The sequence below is a fragment of the Falco rusticolus genome, chromosome 5 (genome assembly GCF_015220075.1).
Source record: "Falco rusticolus isolate bFalRus1 chromosome 5, bFalRus1.pri, whole genome shotgun sequence".
In the NCBI taxonomy this organism is placed as follows: domain Eukaryota; kingdom Metazoa; phylum Chordata; class Aves; order Falconiformes; family Falconidae; genus Falco; species Falco rusticolus.
In genome coordinates this window covers 212,682-240,024 of record NC_051191.1, presented here as the reverse complement: position 1 = coordinate 240,024, position 27,343 = coordinate 212,682, and the positions used below count along the sequence as shown (strand labels likewise).

General features: G+C 40.9%; 1 protein-coding gene across 2 annotated transcripts in view; it reads right to left on the bottom strand.

Annotated features, from left to right (window-relative positions):
* Positions 1–27,343, bottom strand: part of PRKAR2B (protein kinase cAMP-dependent type II regulatory subunit beta) — a 92,636-nt gene that overhangs the window by 23,859 nt on the left and 41,434 nt on the right. For both annotated transcript variants that reach the window (XM_037390035.1, XM_037390036.1), the window contains exons 3-4: positions 2,280–2,332; positions 1,048–1,131 (exon numbers count right to left, since the gene is read on the bottom strand). In XM_037390035.1, the coding sequence (XP_037245932.1) occupies positions 1,048–1,131; positions 2,280–2,332 (137 nt within the window). The remainder of the gene's footprint in view (positions 1–1,047; positions 1,132–2,279; positions 2,333–27,343) is intronic.

Genomic DNA, 27,343 nt, shown 5'->3' with positions numbered 1-27,343 from the left:
CTTTTGATGCTCCCCTATAGCTCCAACTACAGGGTTCTGCAAAGCTGGGTGTCTACGGCTCACCAGGGCCTCTCTGGGAGCAGGTACCCAGGGTCAGGGCTCAGTCTTTGTGCAGACAAAAGCAGGAGCTGGAAATCTGCACCACAAATTCATATGCATGCTCTGTAACAGCACCTGACTTCCAAACAGAGCTGCAGGCTGGTCTTTCCATTAGCTCCCTCTTGAATCAAATTTAAACTTTTTGCTCTCATGCCTAAAACTCTACAGAATTATTTCTTTCCCCCACGCTCCCTTCCCTGGCAGCACAGAATCAATTCTCTTGAGAAAGCACCTGGTTTGCCATGAATCGACCCAATGTCAGTATGCATGCTTTGATTGATACACTCGCCTTTTCCCTTAAACAGCCTTGTGCTTTTTTGCAGCATAATCACCTTTGTCTGATCCAGATCATTCATTCACTGGATTTAAGCTTTCTTAAAAGCCCATACGTGTTCTCACAGGCAATAAAAGGAAATTAACTCTGCAGAAGAAAATTACCTGTGGTGTAGGTATCTATATCAAGTGAAATAATAATATACACACCTCACTATTGCCTTTCTCTTTCCCTCTGAAATAACTTGCTTGTTCAATAACATATGTAGCTAAACTGTTGGTGGTCATGTTATGTTTTGATGGAGGACTCAGTGCACTTTTGGATGATAAAAAGTAACTAGTAGAAGCAACCAACATTCCAGTTAACTGATGAATTTATATACATCAACGTACAACAAGACTATTTAAAATAAGAAAATACAATAATTTACAATCATATTAATGCATACATTCATATTAATGTACTTCAAGACTATCATCCATGGTGGTGGACAAAAGGCTCTCTCTATATGATTTATCAGTTATAAAAATGGCATTTCTGGAGTTTATGAAATGGTCAAGAAAGCACACATAAGAGCTTACAAATGTCAAATCTGTACACTTATGTTCAAATGTTCAAGAGCATTAATTCTTAGCAGCACTGCTAAATGTTGCTCATTACAAAGAATTTCTTACCGGATCTAGGTTCTTAAAAAGAAGAATGTCCTTGCATGCCTCCTGCAGCCTGTTTCTTTGATCATCTGTTTTAGGATGAATAATCTGAGGGATATAACAGAAAAGCCTTTAAAGTGGTTATCATATAGTAGCACTACCTGAAGGACTGAGTTAATTCAGCTGTTTTATACAATATTTTGGCCATGCTTCATAACACTTCCACTTCAAAACCATTAGGATTTGAATAACACTCAATGATAACATTGTATCACCATAGCATTAGCAAGCAAAGCACTGCTGTATTTCAGCTAAGAACATCTTTACATTTGTAAAATCCAGTTCATTTCCGCAAGCCATTCGGATACCTTTATCCCAACTATTGCTGCATAAACATTACTCTAACTATTCTCTAATCATATTTCAAGCATGCACGTTTTATAAAAACCACCACTGTTAAATTTAGCAATTTGTCATGACTGCTTCCCAAATAATATTTTGTGAAATAGTATCTGTGTTAAATTTGTATCAGAAGTTACACAGAGTAAACAGCAGACTTGACACTATCCAAGTGAGCAAGAGATTTACTAAATTACTAATGTCTGGTTAATGTGAGTATCAATCAATTTGTTCACTCAATTCATCTCTTTAAAAAGATATGCTAGGTTTCAAAGCTGTGATACTGTAGGATAACCTTTTTGAACAGTTTTACAAGCCAGAAATTAGTTTGAATATAAACATTTCAACTTGTCTTAAAAGTCATCTTTATGCTATTTCATATTAAAAGCTAAGTAAATGCTTTAAAAGGGTGATGTAAGTAAAAGTTCACTAGTTATTGCATTGTACATCTGAAAATCTTGGTGATTTTATAATTTACCTATTTTCTGCCTTATGAGAAATATTAGATAATTGAGGAAACCACTGCAAGATTATGAGGACATCAGATAAGTACTTTTAGGAGCAGGTGCTCTCTGGGCAGATTGCACAAAAATGTTTCCTTAACATGTACCAAAGGTGTGGTGATTTAGAATAATAGGTCAGGTCCTACATGGGTGACTCTTACAGAGAATTTTTAAATATTCCTTTAACATGAAAACCCAAGAGATTATTAAAGTTTATGATAATAAGGATTCTTTTGGCAAGGAATGGTAATGCTCGTTGCATTTTTCTTCCTAAATTTAATGTCTGAGAACTGGGGTTGGGGGGTGGGGGTGCAGGTGGAAAGTATTAAGTATTTGACTCAAAGCATTAAATACCCTAGATTCTGCGTCGTCCTCTTCCTCATCTGGATTGTAAGCTTCTGCACACACTGAAATTAAGAAAAAGGTATAATCTTAATTCAAAGAACAATACTGTTTCACAAGATTTACAAAACCAAAAATGCATTGTGTGGCACAGTAATAATATGCAGTAATGTAACACTGCATAGAGAACCACGGAAGACAGTGCTGGCTATAGCAGGTCATGTCCAAACTGCCAGTGAAACAAAGCTACACTTGCATCATTTTTTGGACAAGTTTTCTGTGTTTTAAAGGACCTCTAACATACATTTCTCACCTAACCTGTTCTAAGTGATCTTACCTTACTATCAGCAATTTTTTTTTCTGATGTCTAAACTAATTCTTTCTTGTTAGAATTTAAGCTGTTCACACAGGATGCAGGGATCATCACATCATTCCCTTCATTTGTGAAAGTTCAAGGTGGTTTGATGGTTTGGGGTTTGTGGGTTTTTTGCATTCTGGAAAACTTTTCTCTGCTACCTATCTTTTACTTTTTAGGGTAAATAATTCTGCTTGTTAGATTTTTTCCTTACAGGTCATGTTTTTCAGCTCTCCAACTATCCTCAACGCCATTCTCTGACCTCTCTCCAATTAGCCCTATCTTTATTGAAGTGTGATGCTCAAAGCCAGATCCCATATTTGAGCTGAGCAGAGTACTGAGTACAACAGATAAATTACTCCATACATTTTGCAGGCCTATATATCTTTTTTGTCCATCCATACCTTTTTCGCAACAGCTTGATTATCGTTGCTAATGTAATATTCATGATCTATGTATCATTTTCAAAACCCACTGCTTAACCAGCTTCCTGTGTCCTGTACATAGTTACTCCACCCAAGTGTAGTACCATGTACTTAGACCTATTAAACATTACCTTATTCCCCAAGCTATTTCTCCAATGTGTCAAGATAACTTTCAATTCTAATCCTGTTCTCTGGCATCCTTCCAATCCATTCTCAACTTTGTGACAAATGCAAATTCAATAAGCATAGTCTCTAATACACAAATCCATATTATTACTGGAAAAAACAGAATACTGTCTAAAATAAACTTGTGAAATAACACATGGCAGTGAAACAGCAGTAGATGCTTGGGGGTTACCTTATGCAACCAGTTTTACAGCTATATCCCATGCAACTTACATTAAGACACTGCCTGATGTTCCCTAGCTTGTTTATAAGGGAGTCTTGTGAGACAGCATTCAGAAGTTTCTTACAGTGAAAACGTTGGGCATCTGCTCTTTTTCTTTTATGCACAAATTTTAATGCCTCGTTATAGGGTATTAGATAGTTCCAACAAATTCACACTGATTGCTGTTTGTTGCTTTCCTCCGGGTACTTAAAAAATGTTTGAAATATTTGTCTGCAATTTCTCTAGGAATAAAAGTGATCTGTAAATATTTGATAGGCCTCTTCCATCTGTAGCTTCCCCCCCTTTAAAGGATCAGTTTATCTATTTTTTTTTTGTTTTTTCACGCTCCCATTTTTCTTCTTCAGATTCTCCATGGTATTTGCTAACAGGGCTGAGACTGATTTAGCCAATTCTTCCACTTCCCAAGTATAGTGTGCCTCAGACACAGCTAAGGTGCGAACACCTAACACATCAAGTACTCTCTGATTTGTCCTTTCTCTATTCCAGGCTGAGTTGTCCACATGCTCTTAATACCACTAGTAAAGACTGATGTGCTTCTGTTAAACAGTAGAGTAACACTCTCCTGAAAGATGCTTTTACCCAAAATATACTTCCAGAACAATTTCTGTTACTCCTCATGTTCTTTCTTGTACATAGTCCTTTCTTGTTCTCATTTTTTAGCCTTGGCTTCTTAGAGTATTTTTTTTCCCCTCTACATCTTTTATTATTCCTTTGTACTTGTTCTGAATAATCCAAAGTAGTTTTCGTTTTCTACATGGTTCCTTCTTGTGTTTGATACAAGACACTTGTATTTTAGACAGATTTTTTTTTTACTATGCTTTCTGTCCTTCTCCTGTGCTGTCTCAATTTGCGTTTTTTCTCTCTTTACATTTTTTCAAGGAACAACCAGTTCCTTTAACTTCTTTTCTCCAGACTCCTTTCCAAAGAAATTATGCCCACAGTCCTACCATATCCCCTTGAAACCTGTTGTCCTGATTCTTTTACTCAATCTCTTTCCCTTCCTGAAATCTGCAAGCTCTGTCACCCCAGGGTAATCCTCACTCAAGCGGCTTCTGCCTTTTCTCTCCCTGTTCTTGAACAGTTTCTCCCTTAAGGTTGGTATCAAATAGAATAGTTTCCCCTTTGATTGCTTTTCCCACCATCTCATAATTTGGTCCTAAGTGCACTGCAAACCATGTTGGGCAGCTGGTATTCTCCTTTATTGGTTTCCAACAGATGACTGATTAATTAAAATCTCCCATCATCACCATCCCCTGTACTCTGTACAAGTGTCTGAACCCAATACACAACAGCAACAGCCTCTTCCTCCTCCCCGTCCTCCCACTGAGTCTTTGCAATGCCAGTTCAGTCACACTGTTGCTCACGGGTTAAGATTCCTGGTCCCCTTGTTTGTTCCCCATATCTCCTGTATTATTATACAAACAACTTCTAAAGTAGTGACCAGGTAGACGCATTAACCTCCTCATCACCCCATCCAATTAAGACTATTTCACAGCAAAGCATATCATTGCACGTATTATGCAGAGTCCCAAAGGAATGTCAGCTTTACAAAACCTGGCATCTTCAAAAATTTAAAGAAATTTGATATAAGTCCCTCCGGAATTGACTGAAAGATTCCTGTCAAGTTTACTAGGAAGTGGATTTAGTCCCAAATAATTACAGATGTCCACCAAAGGAAGTCTGCAATCTATTGAACAACTGTAATATTCTACCTTTACATAAACAAACTGTTCCTACCAATTGTTTTATGGTACTACAGTTACTTTAATCTTGTCTGAAATAGACTTCAGGGGATTTTATTTAAATAGCAACAATAATAACAAGCCAAGTAAGCACCATACCCCATCACAATGTAAATCACTGCTTTTTTTCAACTGGTATCAGCCTCTGTGCCCTAGTGCACTTACCTGCACATGGAGTCAACAAATCTGTATTACAGTACAGTGTGCTACTGGATGTGTGAACGGTCTGTCTCAACATGAAGCACAGTTACATCCTGTCCTTACCTCCGAAACATGAAAAAAATCATACAAAACACGAATTTAATTTGCTTTGATACTGTAATCCCAGAATTGACAGCTCTCAGAGAGCCCGGCCGGACATTTAACAGTCTTCCAGACCAAATAAACTAAATTTAGCCTCATCCATGCCCATCCTGAATCATCTTACCATTCCCTTTCACCTAGCCTGAAGCAGGATCAGTCCAGAAAAAAACGTTCTTGAGGTCTTCCGTGTCATCTAGTGTCTTTGCTCTGATTTCACTCTTCTCTGCTAGAAGCTAATTTCAGTCAGTCTTATTAACTATTGTCAGCAGATGCCTTTATCAAATACTTCTTATCACTGACTATGGGCAATATATTTAAGAAGTGCAGTTTGTTCTGGCTAGTGCCCATCTGCCCAAATTTTAAAATTATTTATTCTTATCATCTGTGATGAGAAACTTACTCTTCTGGTTAAATTCCATACATATTTTGCCTGGGCCTATCTTTTAGCCATAATCAAGGATGCAGCTTTCATTTGGGCTGCAACTTATAGACGGCTCTGCGGAGAAGAACCTGGGAGCCCTGGTGGACAGCAAGGTGCCCTCGTGGCCAAGGAGGCCAATGGGACCCTGGGGGGCATCGGGAGGAGCGTGGCCAGCAGGTTGAGGAAGGTTCTCCTCCCCCTCTGCTCTGGTCTGGTCTGGTGAGGCTGCACCTGGAGTACTGTGTCCAGTGCTGGGCTCCCCAGTTCCAGAGAGACAGGGAACTACTGGAGAGGGGCCAGTGAAGAGGATTAGGGGACTGGAGCATGTCCCTCACGAGAAAAGGCTGACAGCTGTGACTGTTTAGCCTGGAGAAGAGAAGTCTGAGAAGGGCTTTTAGCAATGCATACAAATATCTCATGGGTGAGTGGCAGAAGGACAGGGCCAGGCTATTTTCAGTAGTGCCCTGTGACAGGACAAGGGGCAACAGGCACAGACCACAACACTGGGAGTTCTATCTGAATATGAGGAAAAATGTCTCCACTTGGAGGGTGGTAGAGCACTGAAACAAGCTGCCCAGAGAGGCTGTGGAGTTTCCTTGCCTGGACATACTCAAAACCCACCTGCACACAATTCTGTGCAACCGGCTCTAGGAGAAGCTGCTTTAGCAGGGGTTGGACTAGATGATCTCCAGAGGTCTCTTCCCACCCTGACCATTCTGTGATTATACCAATGCTGTGGCTCTGCAGTTTTAAGCACGGAATTTCCTTTCCTTCCCTGCTTATTTCAGTAGCCTGTCTTACAGACTTTATTGTCTAGTAAGACATTACTTTCTAAGGGCACACCAGCAGGTGTGGCATGGGAAAACATGATACATTTACTTCTGTTCTTGAAATAGGGTCTCTGATACTACTGTGGTCCACTGAATTTCATGACATGCACATTGGGGTTTGGCACATGAGAATCCCTATGATGTAAACCATCTAAAACTAAATGAGATGCCTCTTATATAGACATCCACATCTGCAAAAGCCATCTAGATTCCAATTACAGTCAGAGAAGAGAAACCAGCACATTTAAGAAATTATTCATTTGACCTGTATTACATGTCCACATTGAGATGAGATTAATTAAAAATGTAACTAAATGGCTGAGATAAATCCTATCCCTCTTCAGATGACTGTGCTGTAACAAGCTGCAAGGCTGATCCCCCACTTCTCCATTTCGCCCATATTTCTTGGGAAACAAAGAAATTAATCATCTGGTGAGGACAAGCATATGCAATAGCACACTTTCTTTATTCATTTCATATATGCCAGGGAGACAGCCTGTGGTCCTCATCTCCTTTGTCTAACACTAGACCAGCACCACAGACATTAACTGATCTGAACCATTCTGCTGCTGGTGGCTGCAATACTCACAGTGTTCAGCACTTTTTCTACCTCTCCAGCCCATTCCACACTCCCAATGGTACACAGTACATGGTGACTTCATCACGCTCAAAGGCCCTAGCACTTTTTGCCACATGTCACTGCTGAATGCAATACTCACATCATTGCTCAAAAAGCAGTCCTCGTAACATTCTTAGGGATCTATTTCATCCCATGTATAATTATGGCATTAAAAAGTAGTGACAAAACCACTGTATATATTTCTCCATTGGTTGCTAAGCTCAACTAAGTGAAACTATTTTTATTCAGGTTTTGCAACTAAGGGTCACGTTCCTCATATAATTCCCCAAGATGGGCACAAACAAGCCCAAATATATGGACATAAAGTATTTGTAGGAAAAATCTGAATTGTCAAAAGACACTGCATTATTAAAATACACATGCACTGAAAACTGCACACGAGACTAGATGGATTGCTTGGTCAGCAAGAAGAGGTAAGCTTTTATATTTTCTAACTCAACATGCCAAGTCAATTTTCTGGTTTTCAGTTAGTAAATATGGTTTATACCCAAAACCAAAAATACAGTCACTTCAGATACAAACGAATCTAAAATGAAAACTAACATACAGTTAGTAATTGTAAGATCACAAAAAATGTTACTCATGTTTTATCTATTCCCTTGATGTATCGGGAAACAAGCTATCAATAATGAAATGAATGAAAATTAATATATAATTATAAGAATGTATTATACTCAAAACATGGCATGAAGAACAATCAGTATGTATGTACCCTTTCCAAAGCACAGAACCTCCAAGTCATAAAGAATATTACAAAGAATTTTACAAGACAAAAAGAGATGTGGAAATATTTCTTCATCTGATTCCAGGCAAATCAAGACTACAATTTTGCCAGCATGACTATCAGGCTAGAGCATGAAAATAGACCATCTCTAGCCACTATAGCTATGCCAGCATGCCATAAATCCCTACAAACATCCCTAACTATGACAGGTATGCCCATCCCCTCATACAGCAAGAATGTCACTTCCCTGGTTTAGCTGTAGAAAAATTGCTAAGGTGACTTACTGACAGTGAGAATATTTTTTTTTTTTCCATTTTATTGGGACACACTTCTCCTCATCTACTAAACACAGATTAGAAACATGGTACACAGAGACTACTTGAATGGCAGGTAGTAGTTTCAAACTAGACCGCAAATACTAGTGGACCTTCAAACCTTCTGACACAGGAACCCCTTTTTTAACACCTCAGCAGTTTCTACCACTGCAGAAGGAACTAGCAAGAGCACCCTGCATCCCAAAATCCCAATTTCATAAGTAGTTTTCATTTAAACAAAAGCAACCTTGTACAATGTACCTTGTACAATGGTAGCAATGAGAAATAACTGCTCATGGTCTCTGATGCTTGCAACTATCAAGTCCCATCTTATTTCTAGACCTGTTTTTGACTAGACCACATAGAAAATGAGACTGAAGAGCTGCAAGTAAACAGTCACAAATACGGACTAAAGAATAACCCAGAGAAAGGAAATCACCTTTCTCCTCTATCTGAACACACAATGAGATGAGATAAAAGTTATCTGATCCTACGCATGATATAAGGCAATATCAACTGGCTCTGCTGCTGAGATCCACCATTTGTGCAAAACCCTGAAACTATTCCAAGGACTTCAGTTTACTTTGAATACAAGCAGATTTGGAACAAAGCATGATCACTGGGTCTATCATTTCCCATGACACTGTGGTAAAAAAGGCATCTGTGAAATGCCTACGACAGATAGGGTCACTAAACTGAAACTTTATCTAGGCATAATTAGGCAGATTAATACACAGAATGCCTAACACCTTGCAATTCTGTGTTATTACTATTTTAGATATAGAGCACTTATATTAAAAATGCTATTCAAACTGGAATAAAAGTATGTATGGTCAGAAAAAAGGTACAGGCTGGGGCTGACCTGCTGGAAGGCAGCTCTGCGGAGAAGGACCTGGGAGCCCTGGTGGGCAGCAAGTTGCCCATGGGCCAGCAGCATGCCCTGGTGGCCAAGGAGGCCAATGGGACCCTGGGGGGCATCGGGAGGAGCGTGGCCAGCAGGTCGAGGGAGGTTCCTCTGCCTCTGTGCTCTGCCTGGTGAGGCTGCACCTGGAGTGCTGTGTCCAGTGCTGGGCTCCCCAGTTCCAGAGAGACAGGGAACTACTGGAGAGGGTCAGCGCGGGGCTGCAAAGAGGATGAGGGAACTGGTGCATCTCCCTTCTGAGGGAAGGCTGAGAGAGCTGGGACTGTTTAGCCCGGAGAAGAGAAGACTGAGAGGGGATCTTACCAATGCGTGCAAATATCTCAAGGTTGAGCGTCAAGAGGACGGGGCCAGGCTCTTTTCAGCAGTGCCCTGTGACAGGACAAGGGGCAACGGGCACAAACTACAGCACAAGGAGTTCCACCTAAATATGAGGAAAAACTTCTTTACCCTGAGGGTGACCAAACACTGGCACAGGCTGCCCAGAGGCTGCGGAGTCTCCTTGTCTGGACATACTCAAAACCCACCTGCACACGATTCTGTGCAACCCGCTCTGGGTGAAGTTGCTTTAGCAGGGGTTGGACTAGATAATCTCCAGAGGTCCCTTCCAGCTCTGACCATTCTGTGATTCTGTCTGGCAGTCACGGAGACATTCTTGAGATTTCCTCACATGCAACAAAACAAAAAGTGAAGAAATTCCCCTCTATTCTACCTGATTTATGGAGTAATGACTTTTGAGTGGTCCACTATCTAACAGAAATCACCAAGTGCTCAGGACACCAGCCTAAAATTGCAAAACTGGATAAAATCCAGAAAGTGTTTTTTTCTCTTAATTATCATGAAAGTGGCCTTCAGTTCATTAGGTGGGGACTGACTGAATTAGTCTTGGGAGCACTGCCAAAACACACTGTTTCAAGATCAGCTGCTCATGAAGGACAGTTATCTACTCTTGCTTTGAGCGTACAGACTGAAATTCTCCAAAGACTGCCCGATAGTCATGAACACATACCAAATACCAGGTTTGTGCTCAGATATGCAGCTCAACGGCAAAACCTTTTGCCAGTTGGAAGACCTTGCTCAGCCTGCACTAAAAGACTGCAAGAAATCAGACTCGCACAACCAACTTTTCTACAGTATTCTCTTGTCCATCGGCTACCAATGCTACTTCTAATTAGTTAACCTTCATTTCCTCCAGCATTTCTAAATAACATGAATTGCCAAATATAACATGTAGCATCTTGAATCAGGCCCATGCCAATAGTGAGTCACAGAACCTCCCAAGGATTCTCCGTTCAAAAGTCCACACGAGGTTTATTCATATTCCACCAATCCTCCCACCAAAACAGGGATTTCATCAAGATTGTATTGAACATTATGAAAGCCCATTTGAAGAAACACGATGGCCCACACAGGCATTTTTGGATAATTTTATTCCAAGTGAGTTATTTATGTGTGGGCACCTTTGTACAAGTTCCTTAATGTTATTTTGTAAACAAAAGTGAAAACTGAGCTGTGTCAGAGCGCAATACCTTCCTGTACTCCAGAGTCCAAGGAACTCTGCATCACAGCTAGCACACTCATTGCTGGGTCAAAGATGTGTACTCTTCCCTGAAAACACTAAATAAGTGTGTGAATCACTAAATAAGCTTCTCCACAGAAACAGTACATTCAAACTTCACCACAAGTAGCTGAAAATACCTCCCTATTTTTAAATAGGGAATCAGATAGGGGCTTTAACAGAATTTCCCTAAGGACTTACAGAGTACTTAGTCCTCTTTCTAGTCCTATTTCAGTTCTTTCCATAACTGTAATTTGTCAAGATGGAGCTATAAAAAAAAAACACCAACTCAGCTTCTGGCTGATGGTAGGAGACAGTTTTGCTTGGTTTCTCAGAAAGTGCTTGACTTCATCTGTCTGGTTAGTGAAAATCAGCACAAGCACACATTACAGTGTCCAGAACGCTACAGGTAGTTGTTAAACAATAAAACTATTACGAAAGTAAGATGCGCTTCCACTAGAAGAGTTTGCCAGTATGTATGATGTGCTATACTACTGACTCTGTGAGCTTTCCCAATATGGTATATGGAGTAGCATAATATATAGCAACACACTGTACTTTGAGGTTGACTTGTGTAACCTTCTGTTCCCATTCTCATACAAGTCCAAGCAGTTCACCATACTACAGTGTGTTATTTGGGACATATCTGAAATATGCATAAATGTCTGACAAAGTCTGAGCAAACACACAGCTCTCTGCATACACTTCAACTTTATATTTTCTAATAGTACAGAATAAAGAGAGAACTGCACCCAGCACTTCCTCCCATATTTAGTACTTCATAGGCATCTACTACAGATATTTTTTTTCTTATTGAAAAGTGAGAATCAGGAAGATCTCAGAGTGCACGTTATTTTCACACTAGAAAACTCATCCTTTACATAGAAAGTGAGCAAGTATAAATTGCAGCTATTAAGAAAACATATTCTGAATAACGCAAGCTTAACCTTTTTGCCTATTTTGCATCTGGTTTATACAATCAGATTTATTATTATTTTACATCAAAATATTTTTCAGGATTCTAAATGCATTTCAAATACCAAACAGCTCTGAAACGAAATTTGCAACAAATGTTTTAAAAATTGAAGCTACAACTGTTCATCTCCAGAGCCTACATCCTGAGATGCACGTATTTACATTTTTTAATTAGTAACATAGTGGCACAGTTTAAGGAAACTATGTAAAATGCAGTAAACCACAACAGGAGCTTGTTTTTACCCAAAATGAATTATCTATCCAGTCTGACAGTGTTTGTAATTTATACTGTACACCACATCAGGTTTCATATAATAGAGCCAAAAATGATAAAACAGTCACTGTCCATTTTTACTGAACTATGTAAACTTCAACAAGAAACTATTTAGATGAGTTCTAATACATTTGGAGACACACTAAAATGGTCAATAGCATACATAGTCACTTCTTGGAAAACTACCGTTCACAGATTTTTCAAACTTGATGGCAAAACCATATATATTGACTACCTTAAAGAAGAAAAAGAAATAAGACGTTCAAATTAATTTATTACCCATTAATCTCTTTTAACCTCTCCTTTGGTTTGTCCACTCATGTTTTGACCTCAGTCTCAGAAAGTATCTGAAAAGGAGGCATTAGTTTTGGTTGTTAAATGAAATATGTGTATTTGGGGCTTAATTTTTATAAATATTTTTAATGATGGGTTAAATACGAAAGATCTGTGCAGAAAGACACCACTGAATTTACAAACCGAGCAGAGCAAAACATGAAACTATTAATAAAACAGAACAATAACAAAAAATAATCCAAGAAAATGGGAGGAAAATACAAGTAGAGAGAATGCCAGAAAGATTTTTGTTATGACACTGAAGGTGAGAGGTAAGAACCACTCAGACATAAGAAAGGGTGTGTAGAAAAAACTGGGTATTATTGGGGGGAGGGGGGGGGGCTGGGGGGGGGAAGCTAAAATCGTAGAAGTAAGTAAGCGCACCGTGTTGGGGCGTCAGGCGTGTGCGGCGGGCCGGGGCGGCCGCTATGCGCAGGTGCCCGCAGCCCCCCCCTGCCCGCCAGCCCGTGCCCGCCGGCTCCAAGGCGGCCCCGCCGCTGGGCCAGGCCGAGCCCTCAGCCGCGGCGGCGGCGCCCGCGGGGGGACAGATGGCGGCGGGGGGGAACCCCGGGCCGGGGCAGGGGGTGCCCGGAGGGGGCCGCGCCCCCGGGGGCGGGCAGCCCGCGCCGCGCCGCGCCGGAGCAGCTCCCGGCAGCGGGGAGCCCCGGCCGGGGCCGGGCCGCGGGCAGGGCCGGTGCCCCCGGGGGCGGGGGGCCCGGGCTGGAGCAGCCTGTGCCGGAGGGGCTGCGCCCCGCGGGAGGGCCCCGCGCAGGAGCGGCCCGGGCAGAGCCGCAGCCCCCCGCGGGAAGGGCTCCCGCTGGAGAAGGGCCTGCAGGAGCGGCTCCCGCCGGAGGGCCCGGGCTGGAGCCGGGCGGCGTGTGAGGAGCCGCCCCCGGAGGGGGCCGCGGCGGCAGAGGCGGCGGGGGACGGACCGGCCGCAGCCCCGGCCCCGGCCCCCAGAGCGATCTCCGTGCTCGGACCCCCCGCGGGCCTGGCTTGTGGTTTGCTCCCGCTGCCCGGCTGGGGGGCAGGGCCACCAGCCGAGCACCACAATAACACACATAAGGACGTATAAAAGGGGAAGAGGTGAAAGACAGTCTTCTCCAAGGTGATCTAACATACTGGAGGAGGGAGAGTGCCTATGCTGCGTAAAGGAGCGCTTGGAAAAGTAGAACGAAAAAAGCATAACAAATGCAGCGTTCAAGAGGGGAAAATGAACAGCACAACTCAGGCCTGCCAGCAGGTCACCCGGTAAAACAGCCAAGCACCACTGATTTAACTGGACTGGGGCAAAGAGAGGGACCAGTGCTACAGATCTGCAGAGTTACAAAGGCTGAAGACACAAAAAGAAAGTGGTTATTTTATGGAAGCATGTATTTGTGGCTATTTTATATGCTGGTGTTTTGAAGACTAACACAAGATCTTGATAGCTAAAGGAAGGCTGTAGTAAGGGAAAGAAAATCATTAGGAGTAACACACAAAGAAAACCATCACCTATGACAGGACATGGAAAGATATAAAAGGATTCAAGAAAACTGAAAAAATGTAGATTAAGGGCAGCCAGAAGGTGACCTCCAAGCCAAAGACTCATGCAAAGAGTAGGGAGGTTAGGGACAAAGCCAAAACTACAGGCTCTGACAAGCTTGTCTCAGTGTCCTGACAGCAGACTGAATGGATCTCACCAAGACAAGGTGAAAAACCTGCCAACAGCAGTACAATTGATCATCCAGCAAAACAAGGAAAGTACAGGTAATACTAAATCTAGAATACTCCTAGGAACCTTTGGAATGTTTAATTGAGACATAATTACAAGAGTTCCTCAGAGGCATGTGTCAAAACCAGTGTTCCCACATACATGGTAGACTTGGTCTGGGCAGCTAAAAGAGTGCAAAATTCAGTCTCAACAGGCTTCACAGAAAATTCTGCATCCATGTGGGATTCGGAATAGCAAGCTGAAGATAGGCACCTAAAAAAAGAGGTGGAGTCATTATTCTAAGAGAATGGTTGCTATAGCAAATTTACCTTTGCTTTTCACAGTTCCGGGACCAAAAGAAGGAAGCTTGAACCCACCTTTCCCCATTTTCCACAAGTGCCTTACATTCTACATTACAAAATTCTCTGTACTGAGATGCTCTTCATTCCTCCTGGGCCCATGCTGTCAGGCAAAACGAAATGGAATTTTAGCATGCTGATTTTAGGTATGTTGCTTGGGTCAAATGGGTAGGATATGCTCACATAATCCTCTATATAAGAAATATGATAAACCAGTTTTACTAAACAGGTTCCAGAGGAAACAGGAAGACAGGTAGACAAGAAACATTATGGAAAATTTTTCTGCCAAGTTTTGCAAAGTTTGATTTTGAACATCTGGTTTCTCAACAATTCCAGAAAATCCATTTAAGACCTTTTACTGACAGGATTCTCTTTAGATAGCCACAGGAAGTTTAGAAAACAAATCATAACTATGAAATAATATATGCTGTTTTACTTTTTCATAGTCAAAATATAAACTGTTGATATAAAATACTGGTACCACATACTAAAGTAAGAAAGCAACATAGCAATCGCTACACGCTCACCTACATCCTCCCTTATGGTGCAGACAACTACAACAAGCTAAAAGATGGACTATAAATACTCTCTTTCAAGAACTGGGACTGTAATCACCCCAAGAACACAGATTACCACACACTTCCAAACAGTAGAAGTTGTCCATAACTGCATGACTACTTAGCACTCAGAACAAGAAAGAAGGCACCAAGGTCTCACAGAACTAAACTTTTTCTCAAAGAAAAAAAAAAACCCAACCAAAACCAAAAAACAAAAACAAACCTCCACCCTTTCAGCTAAAAAGCTGTCACTACTTCACTACTTGGAACTAATATTTCTCAGAAAGTCCTTAGCCAAAGGTAAACGTAGTGTACTCTGATGACTGAAAAAAAATGCATCCTTATTCCCAGCTTTCTAAACACCCTCCACCTCTCCCACACATACACATTTGGTACCATTATGAACTAAATGCTACTTTATTCAAGAGACTAAATGGGTGAACACACAAAATTAGGTGAATCTAGCTTTCTTCTGCATTCTGTAAAATCAGATTTATTTCTTCTGCTATCTAGGGATGCTGCAGGTGTCCACAGTGCTGTTTTGCGCCCTCCTGTTTTATACTGTTATAAGAAGATGCATAAAGGCTGGATGAGATGTCATCAACACGTGTAGGATACTCCGAGTTGTATTACTCTTTTATGCTGGTCAACATCACTTAACTCTTTTCTCAGTACCTACTTAAAACCACATTGCACTTGAAAGAGAAGCTGGATAAAGATGAACCCAGAAAAACTGACATAATGTATGCAGGAGAAGATCACTAATGAACACCTGGAAATGTGACCTCAAACAGCCTAAGACCATCAGAACAGTTGTTTTGGACTTCCCGGTCTACTCCATACCTAAATGGCTGTGATGACAAAAGTACACTTGTCCACCTGCAGCTGACAAAGAAAGACTGTGCTCTTTTCACTTAAGGAAGAAAGGACCGAAGTGATCCATGCATGAATGGACTTCAGTCTTCTGCAACGAATCTCTAATAGCTACATTACATTATCTCAGAAAAAGCTGACCACATCTCCACAAATACTTTGCTGCTGTATTCCAGTCCCTGTTCGAGTAGTCTCCATTTTCTGCAGAGTTCCTTGTTTGACACAAATCTCAACACATAGTCTCTTGTCTTAATACACAGTATCTCCACTGGGACCCAACCTGTGTCCCCCCTGCACAACCATGACCTTACATTGTTTCAGCAGAAAATTAAAACTGTCAGACAACACGAGAAAGCTCATGAGTATGAATGCAGCAACTTTCTCAGCAACTGAATACACATCGGAAAACCTCAGAATAAAAGTGGACCTGTCATTTTGAAAACTAAACATAAAATTCATGCTTCTAACTCTGCTTCCTCTTGGTCAGCTATACACACAAAACAGATCCATACTTCTGGGGAAATAATATACACATAAAATTATTCTTACTGAGTGGAAGGGAGGAAAGATTTTTATTTCTACTTTTACTTCATGGGAGGAGAGATAATAAATATACCCACCCTGTAAACTACAATTCCTTTACATTTGGAGGGCAGTGGGAAATAGAGATCCTAACCTGAGCCAGATACCTTACATTTACTGAAACCAATATCCTAGGAAATCGAGTATCCCAGGTGACCACTTTTCAGAAAAGCTCCTAGAATTACAGAACAAGTTAAACAAGAGTTAACATCTCGCTTTGCAGGGTGCTAGAATTCAGGGTTACAGTTCACTCTTTTTCTCCTGAGAAAGGAAGTACCTACAGGTGCTCCTCAGCAACAACTCTGTTAAATACCAAAAGGAGAAGAAATGAGCCCTTAGGGTAAGGCAGAGCAGCATCTAGCTTCTTCAGCCAAAACAGTCATTCGTAACAGAATGTTCTTATAGAGATAAAACTTAGAGGGAATAACCAAGGCCACAGAGAAGCTAAAAGAACCCCAAGGAATGTATTCCTTTATAAATATCCTGTGTTTAAGCAGCAGTGCTAAAGAACTTCTTGATTTAATTCATATACAGTTGCCTGGACACTTTTAGAAATTTCAGGTTTGATGATTAAATAATTATTCAGTGTTAAAGTTACCAAGATAGCAGCAGAGCTGGGAGGTAACAAAAATATTCCTGTTGAATGAACCAGACCATTTGTTGACTGAGGTACCCATTGCTGATATATTAAACTATTCTAATTTTAAGGAAATAATAAAAAGCAATAAAAATTAAAAGCTACAAGTGTTAAAAATAAACAGTGCCAGGCTTGGAATACTGTGACAAATTGACTGGTAGGTACTGCATTTAGTGTAACCACTTATAAATCAACATGGGGTTGGTTTTTTTACACTCTCAGCGGGCCTTGTAATATACCAACACATAAAGCAAAGGTAAAGTTTCTTATAACTAGTTGAAGCTCTCAAAGGAGCATAGTACACACAAGCAGTGTATAGATCATTCAAGACTGGTGAACATTTTTTGTCTTAGACTACCTTTAGAAGAGGCACATGCACCCAAACATCCCTTGTCCTCACCCCCAGCCCTGCAAAAGCACAGGCTGGACACCCCATGCTTAGGGAGCTGCTCTGGCCACTCCTAGAGTGGCCCCGGGGGTCTTGGTGGGCAGCTGCTGACCACGAGCCAGCAGTGCCCCTGCAGCAAGTAGGACCAACCACCTCCTGGGCTGTATGAACAGGAGAAGTGATTGCCCCCTTCTATGCCACACTGATTAGATCACATCTAGAGTAACTGGGTCCACTCTGGGGGCCTCCAACACAGGAAAGATCTTGATAAACAGGAATGAGCTCAGCAGAGAGTAACCAGCACGATCAAGCACTTGCCCAACAAGCAGAAGCCGAGGCAGCTGGGTTTGTTCAGCCTGGAGAAAAGAGAGCTTTGGGGGGCCTGACAGCAGCCTAGCAGTAGCTACGGGGAGGTCGCTGAGGCTCTCTACACTGGTGCATGGTGGGAAGACACAGCTATGAGTCTCAGACTGGATATAGAGAAAACTCCTCATCATGAGGCCAGTCAAGTGGTGGAGCTGGTTGCCCAGAGAGGTTGTGCAGTCCCTCTCAGTCCTTGGAGGTTTTCAAAACCCAACCTTCAGCAACCAGGTCTGATCTAAGCTGGCCTGCTTTGACCTGGAGGTTGGACTACAGACTTCCTGAGGCTCCTTCCAACCTGAATTATCCTAAGATCCGGAAGAATTCAGTCACTGACAAATGATCTTTTTTACTTTGAGTCCACAAGTATATTCATACTACCTGTAGTTCCAAGTTGTTCCACTAATGCAAGTAATTACCTGGCAAAGGGTATCTGAATGCTTATCAAAAAGAGCAATTACAGAACCACTTTATAAAATGCCACAAGCAAGCTCAAGGCTTTTCTGTCATCACCGAGTAAAGCACACATTGATGTCACTGTTCTTGAAGGACAGGGAAACTGGAGACATTGCCTTGCAGAGCTGGGCTGGGTCCTGTCGCAAGAAAGTGTTGCAGAACCATAACAGTGACCTGCTTGCTGTGTAGATTTATCACAGAAGAATACAATGAAGCCAGAACTGGAAGTAAAATCTCATGTGAAGTATCACACAAATTCAGCACATCACTTGTCACAGGAGACATTGACACTGAGCAGCTGACCAGAAGGAAAACCATTGATTCACAGTTAGTATAAACTGTAATTTATTGTTCCAAAGTCAACAACTGGTCAAATGAACTTTATACTCTGTGATGATACAAGATTTGGCTTTTAAATGCTTATTTTGAGAACCAGATGCATAAAGAGAGATCAATAATACAGAGAAACTGAGAAATCTAGTTAATAATGGGATATACAGAAGAATGATTATCAAAATATGGAAAAAATATTTCCAAATGCTCAACATGAGCAGGATCTGCCTTCAGCATGCTGGTGAAGACTGCAGGAACTGCAGACAGCCAAATGCATACAAGACAAAAATGCTATCAATTGTAGCCCTGAGTACATTATTGGTGTTTATGCCCCAATACCCTAACAGATTAGAGGGACCAAAGTTTGTTACAAAGAAACTTCTGCTTTTGTGCAGTTCATTTCAAATTATTATTTTTGCAGATACTGCCTTTCACTTAACCATCTGAGGCCTCACCCAAGGCTTTTGACCCTGATAAAAGCACAGAAAAGTCAAAACAGAAAATGTTGACCATATCTAACAATGGTCAGGCAATTTTTGAAAGAAACCAGGACATTGCCCTGGTGACTGAAAAGAGAGAGGAGCCATCATATGACAGATTCTTAACAGATGTCAGCATGTTTCTGTACAGGCCAGAACTCTGCAACCACGACAACCTGGTGAAAACAGACTCTTGCCATGAGCTTTGAGGCCACCCCTACACACCTGGAGTACCTCAAAGAGAGATTCTGGAAGCAATTTGGGCCTCAGCAAGGAGTCCTGTTAGAGAAAGCTGGATAAAGACAATGCAAGATCTCCACAAGCTGCCGTCTTTCAGAGCAAATGGGATCCGATAAATCACAAGTCAGAATGACGAAACACTATTTATTTATTTTTACTTTTTTAAAACTTTTTTTTTCCAGACTACCAGGCATTTAACATCACCAGGAATGAACAAACTGCATCAGTGCACAGAAAGTCCACATTCATCAAAATACAATGCTACCTCAGCAGTTCTATAGGTAGTAAAATGGCGAAAGAGAACATTTCTCTTAAGAAAGTCAACCTTTTTACTGGGCAGTAATACCAGAAGCACAGAGAGCTGATGCAAAATATCCATGGGGTCTCCACATGTTTTAATTACAAGAAATCTTCAGCTAAGCTTCCACTCACCTGAATGTAACCTGACAACACTGTCCTCCTTAGCATGAGACGGAGAACACCCAGCCACTGCCACTGTCTCAAGGGAATGCAGGGAGGGAAAAAGGCTGAGCCCACAACCTGAACTGAGATACATATGTCTATCTACTTCACAATTAAGCAGCTGAACTGAGGCATCCAATGCTAGTGCTGGTTGAATTACAAATCAAGAAGATTGGTATTTACATCAAGAATCCAGTAGCTCATCAGATGCAGTGAATGACAATTGCTCTTAAAATACCCACAGCTCCTTTTCCTCCCATCTGGAATAAGATGCATTTCCAAATGACCACTACCACCCACCAAAGAAAGTGCCCAAGAGAACACTAATTTTCATATCCATCACATCCCAAGGACTGTATCACAGCACTGAGGGTCTACTGATTATTTCTGGTGTTGAGGGATTAATAATGAGGCTGAGATAACATGGTACTGTAACAACCTAAATTTGCTTTCTTGAACTTTGTCGAACAAAGTGCTGTGTATTACTACTGAGAGCAAAGGTATCCCCAGTTGGTGCTGGGGATCCAACAGAGCTGTAAATCACACAGCTGCTGAACAAGGAAAAGCTGACACATGCTGAACATCTTGGTGTGTGTCAGTGTCAATACATAAGCTCCATCCATGTCACAAGACTCCGTGGTAACTCCACAGGCCCCACTGGTCTCATCTTTATCGTGACAAGTTTGGAGAAAGAGATGGGCACCTCCTTGAGGAGTAATCTTAGGAACAGCATCCCAGTCGGTTTGGTCCCAGAGCTGCACAGCATGGTGCTGGTCCCTGGCAGTGACCAAGAGGCTCACTGCAACCTCAGACACCTGAACCAGATGAGGCCATTGTGGCTTTCTCAGCTCCACTCCTGTGCACCACAGGCACCTGATCCCTTCACTTTTTAAATTTAAAAGAACATCAAATAGAGCACTTATTCATCACTTTCTAAGCAATAAAAATACTTCACATATTGATCAAAGATGGCATTCAAACCTCCCAAGTTTCACAGCAATAGACATGAATTATAAAGGCATTACTGCTTTAAACAAAAAGAACAGGACACAGAATAATCCACCATGCAGAAAAAAATCTGCCTAAGTAGAAACTGGTTCACCTCTGCAGAGTGGCTGGAGGAGCAGACATGTCCCTGAGAACGTTACAGCTCATGCTGTAACCCATTCCTCCCTCTGAGGATGAGAGAGGGTCAGGCATCGAGTGCCTACAGGTACTGCCAAGGGAAAATAACGATGTGATCTGCAGTCAGGAGTATGTATACTGACACCATCAATGTTCACTTTCTGTGAATGTTCATCATCTGCTGAAAGACAGAATTATTTATTGATAATAACAAAACTACCTAAAATAGCCATGAATTCCTATTGTTACATCCAGTAGAAAAAGGCCTTTCATATTTTCTTTTATTCTTTTTCAAGAACAGTTCAGAATAAAGTGTTTGCTATTACGCTGTCACTACTGAAAATCTAATGACTCAGAAAAGGCACAGCTCAAGAGGGAAGATAAATTCAGTGAGCTGCTAATGAAAGGAGATGCTAAGATCATCCAGATCATACAAACCCATTCATAACTCATTACCATACTACACTAACCTTTGAAAATTATAAATAAAAAAAAAATCAGTCAAAACTTGGTGTAGTGAAAATTTATTAAATTGATTACTGCTTATGAAAGGGTCTTTGTCTTTAATTAGGGATTTTTTTAACTTGGACAGTGAGCTCAAGGACAACTTTAATGAGCAGGCGGTGTTTGTCTTGAGCCCCCTGAACAAGAAAGATATGAGCAAGATCATCCAGACAATAAATACTGTGTGCAGCTGTGTCATGACAGTAACACCACCACGCTCAGGCATCTGGCCAACAACCCTCGCATGTGTGAACCTTACAAATCGTGACACAGTGCACGCCTGCACTTAGCCTAAACCTAAAAGTTTACATACACTAGGTGTGTAAACTATATTTGGTTTTCATTGAATATAAAGGCGGACAAGCTCTGGGACTGGGACAGAAGCCTCACCTACTGGTGTACGCACCACATAGGAATTTCCGCAGTTACTGAGAAACTCCTGGTGCCGGCTGCAATAAGGCTTCCTTGCCTCAAGTGTGGGCCTGGATGACGTTAAAGTGGTAATTGGTGGTGTATCCTTTCCATAGTCTCTGTAACACTTTGCAGTAATGATCTGATGCTTTGCTCCTACTGCTCTTTTGTCATATTGGGCATAACTAGTACTGTTTCCTTTTATCATATCGCATACTGTTTTCCTTTGTTGTATTGTAATGTAGTAAATTGCATTTATTCTTATATTTGATTTGGAGTTCATTTTTGCTTGGTATCCAGTCAATCAGCAAAACACTCTGTTTAAAAAAAAAAAAAAAAAAAAGATATAAATATTACCACTCGTTTCAGTGGGCCCAGCAGAAAGCCCTCAGAATACTTTTAGGCCCTCCTGAGGTTAAATATTATTAACACAATACACCTGTAAGGATGAGGCTAGCTAATAACTATAGGACTATATAAGAATTAGAGACACGACACAACAGCACTGTACAGACAGTATGTGTAGCCTCTGCGATCCACAGAATTGTGGCTATACCACATACAGAGCCTCCGCTGTCCCCCATAGTCCCCAGACATTCCGTTTATCTGCAAGAATATTATAGACAAAAAAGGCATAACAGGGTGCTTCAAGACCTGAGAGAGGACAGGAACACAGGGTTCAGGGTATCCACTCCCTCACCCAGGGACTACCCAAGAACTCTGGACCTTCAGTTCTCCATCATGAAAAAAAACCCCTTCTGAAATTTAATGGCCATAAGGGAATGGTGCAAAATGCTTAATACAGTTTTTAGAAGGCAGGGGGGCACTGCTGAATGGATTACAAACACAGGCTCTTGTTCCAAACTGTTTTGTAATGTTTATCACTGTAATTATATAATGTGATAAGCATAGAAGAGATAGCATGAATAAAATTGGATTTCTCAAGGAAGCAAAGACCAAAAGCCTTGAAAGTAAAAGGAACCCTCAAAAGCCTAAAAAGAAAGTTTCCTAGTCACCAGTTTTGTTGCCTGCAAAAAGAAATTAAAATTCTAACATATTCCCCAACATCCATTATCAGAGGTAAAGAGAAATGGCAAAATATGTTTGTGGCTGTATCAACTAAAGGATCAATGACAACTAGAAAATGGAATTGTAAGTCTTCATTGGACATGATCCTCTGCAAATATAAGAAGACAATATGAAGAAGCAAATGGTCATGCTGGTCCTACTTCATTTTGTGTGGAACAAAAGAAAACCATAGTTTACAAACCCCCCAAAGTTCTGATACTAAACATTTGGTTAATAGAGAAAGTAGTGTGCACGCATATCCCAGATGGCTGGGAACAATGACCTTCCATTAATCCAGCCAGCCCAGGGTTATATTATTCCATTCTGCTAAGCCACTTATGTATGCTCTACTCACTTGAATCAATGTGCAATTTCACGAACTAGTTGTTACAAGTGTGTTGATTTTATCTTCAGAAGGTAGGACAGTGGTAGTTTTAACTTTGCAGTCCTAAAACCAATGCAAGGAAGCAAAATGGAAACATTTCATTAAAAAAACATTTTTCGTTAAAAATTGCAACATGGAGATGTAAACGCAGAGTTCCTGTTGCTACCACTCATATGATAAATGTGCTAAGAAACCCAGTAGTCAGATGTGATTGCAATCAGCCTATAAATAGACACAATTCTAAATGCTCATATAAATAATGTCTGAAAATGATCCATCAGTCATTGTGTTGTGATTAAGGCGCCCTGCATGAGGAGTATGAACTGAACAGAAATGCCCCTGAAATTTGCTTCCTCTCTTGCACAATACAACCACTTGCCACCTCAATCTCCATCCAACTGAGCACCTTCATTCTTATTGAAATAGGTGAGTGATACTCAGTGCTTTTTAAAAATAAGGTCTAGTCCTGAATACACAAGCTTAATAAATTTATGACACAAAACGTAACTCTCAGTCAGTTTAACTTTTGGTAAACAAGCTTCTTCTATTTAGTAATTCAACCTTAACACAGAGCTTTTAACCATAAATTTTAAAGCTATTTTTTTTGGTCACGTATCTGGTCATTAAACTAAAATCACATAGCACAGAAACTTGTTTTGCTTCAGCCTTGAAAATGTCACAGATATTGAAAGAACTTTGGCTCAAAGTTCAGACAAGAATTACATTATGGTCAGGGATGAACCACAAAATACTACTTCCTAAAAATTATCTGCCAGAAATTTATGTGTATGTGAGAATTATGGGTGTCGTTGCTACTTTTTAGTAACCAAAATTATGTAAGTCCAGTTACCTAAAGAGTTGTTTAATAGAATAAACACATTCTGAAACTCAATAAATTTCTATGTTTCATGAAGACTAAGGCTGGTACACTCACTCTAGAAAAAACTGCAATTCAAACTAAGCATTTCAAATAAATGTCAGTGCACTACACAATTTCAAGTGGTTTTCCCCTCAACCTGATCACCAAAATACTATAAAAATAAATAAATAAAATAATTGGTAAATCATTGCCACAGCAACTGACAGCAAAATCCAGTTAGCACCCTTGAAACTTTGTCTGCTCTTTCAGAATGAAAGAAACTTAAAATGTAACACAAACAATAGACAGTGATTAAAAATAAAAGAAAAAAGTAAGTACATGTCTACCTGCCATAGGAGATGAAGGAGTATTACTTTAAGGACAACAAAATTAGGACTCCACAAGAAGCACTGAGAAAGAAAATATGTCAGCAATTCTGCTTAGAAAGTAAGAATGCATAAATGAACAACAGTGTGTGACAAAACATATTACAGCTTTTAGGTGACTTTAGCAAACACTATTACTTAGTGTTTTCTATCTATCGTTATTTTTTCCAAATGAGTCTATTCTTTAACAAAATCATGAACATACCCCATGTTCCACTTCAGGCATCTCTCTACACTAACAATTACACACTCTGTAAATATTCCACTAGATTTACCAAATTTAAAAAGATAGAAAACATAAAATATAAGGTAATGTGCCATGCCTGTACATGTGCACACATGGCCACAAAAACTGTACAATTTACTATTATACAGTTAGAAGAGAAGCATATATATGTCAAAAGCTGCATGTGCATGAGCACATGCGCCTGAGCGTGCCCACGCCTGTTAGTCCTTTCGCTGCTTCACACACTCTCCTCACTCCACGGGCACACTCTGTTTTGAGACTGCCATGGGCTGACCGTCAACTCAGACCAAGACCTCTCTGTTCCATGTATGCTTTTACGCTAGAAGGGCAGGAGGCCACTATTCTGCAAATCACAATAAAAACCACAACCAACGCTTTTTCTCCCCCCCATTTTATTTTCTTGTTCCTTAGAGCTTGTAGCTCACCCCAGGCACACCATTCACAATCACTTAGAGAACAACGACACAGATTATTTCATTTCTAACTCTTATTTATTCAATACACCATTTCTGCTGCTGCTCTGTAATATCACAAGAGCCTGAGCTGTAATTCCCACTGATCTGGGGTACAGTCCCACATACTCTTGTTTATTATCGCCACTGGGTCATGATCAACTAAATGTACTTGTGAATTCAATTAACTGCTTTTCAGGTAAATTTGTCAGGACAGCTTTTTGTTCTATGTCAGGTGACAGTAATATTCCATCTTTGTGGGGGCCAGATCATCTACAAGAATGAATTTATTCCTGTTATTTTCAACTTTAAATCTACACAGATTCTTGACCGTTTCACAGTCAAGTTGTGTTCAGGAGGCTTTTAGCAACTGGCATCCAGAGTCAGGTGCGAGGACACCACGAGCTGTTTGACTGCATCATGAAGTATAGTCTATTAGCATGGTGATACACATGGTTAACACCTCTGTCAGACTGCAGCAAAGCACTCTCTAACAGCAGGCAGTCTTTCTCTCCTTTATGCAGCACAGCTTTTCCATCATCATGCATTTTAATCTTCCTCCCCTTTGAGACCAGGTTCTCTGCAGAGATGGGAATGTGCACAGTGCAAGAAACCAGGATGTCTTGCACCAAACAAGCACTGCTGGGCACTTGGTGGTAGGTGTACCACAAAGTCTTTGAAATCCACTTAGCTTCTTCTTTTTGACAGTATCGAGCCCAGGCTTCTTACTCTCCTCTTCCAGGCCTTTACTAACTCGATGTATCAGCTATTGTCACACTGTGTTACTCCCCTCTGTCTCTGCTTTGCTACAGCTGCCTGATCAGTTTTTCAACAGCCTTTTTCGTGTTTTTCCACACCACCCTTCACACATGGATCAGCTCAAGAACACAATCCACAAAAATTGTACCACTTCCCCTTCCTCGTTCTTGCAGCAGACAAGTTTCTTGGGTGGCATACAAAAGAAACTCACTGGGTTGGTTTAACATGGAGCTTATTAAGATGCAGTATGGGGCACTCCATACTCACCCTTCCTACATAGTCTGACTTGTATAATCGAGAAATTTAATTAGCAAAACTGATGGTCTTCACCAACATGCAACAACATAACAGTGTCGTTGGGCACTACTGAACCATGATGACAATTCAGATTCTCCTCTGTAATTACACACCAAGGAACTGATCATAGAGGCACGCCCTTAGGAAGATCTTTTGGATTAAGAGCTCATCTTTTTCAGTGTAATTTATGCCGCACAGTAGGCGTTAAGTACTTATTTTCTCCTTTCTTAGCTGTCTTGCACCTGAACCCTTCCTTCATACCAACCATGAGAAAAATGTGATTGACTCCTTGTGATGTGCCTAAAAACCCCACAGAACAGCAGGTAAGCCTTATATAAGGAGCCATTTTTGCCACATTTCATATAAATACATACACACACTTTTGTCTGTTGATGGCTGATTCTTTGACTTAGCCTATTTGAGCCTAAACCCCAAACCGGTGATGGCTGACATTCCGCAGGAATTTATTCCCAAATGGCTAGCATAAATTGGGCAGCAGTTCCTTTAAAATAAAGAGTAAGATTAAATATCTATCTTCTAAATATTTTGAAAAAAAATTTTTAAAAACTAAATAATTTTCTTCAGTAAAGAAAATGCCTGAAAAATTTGTGTCCTGCATGACTATTCTTTGCACAATACCAAAGTATATTACTATGATGAGACAGAAAAAAAAATTAATAAAAGAGTAGGTGCACTCTGCTCTAGACCTACATAGAACAGGTGTTCCCAAATCAATGCTAGCAGGAGAAAAAAGGAAGAAAGATGCCTCTCTCTGTTGCTCACTGCCAAGAATATGAGGGAGCAGAAAGTAACTCTTGTTTAGGACTCACCCCTTTCACTGTTTTAAGTCCCCCGCTCACAGAGCACACTTCTGCTGCAGTACTGCTCCACTCTAAAGCTGTATTTCCAAAACACCGACTGTGATTGCGGGAAAGATCGAGG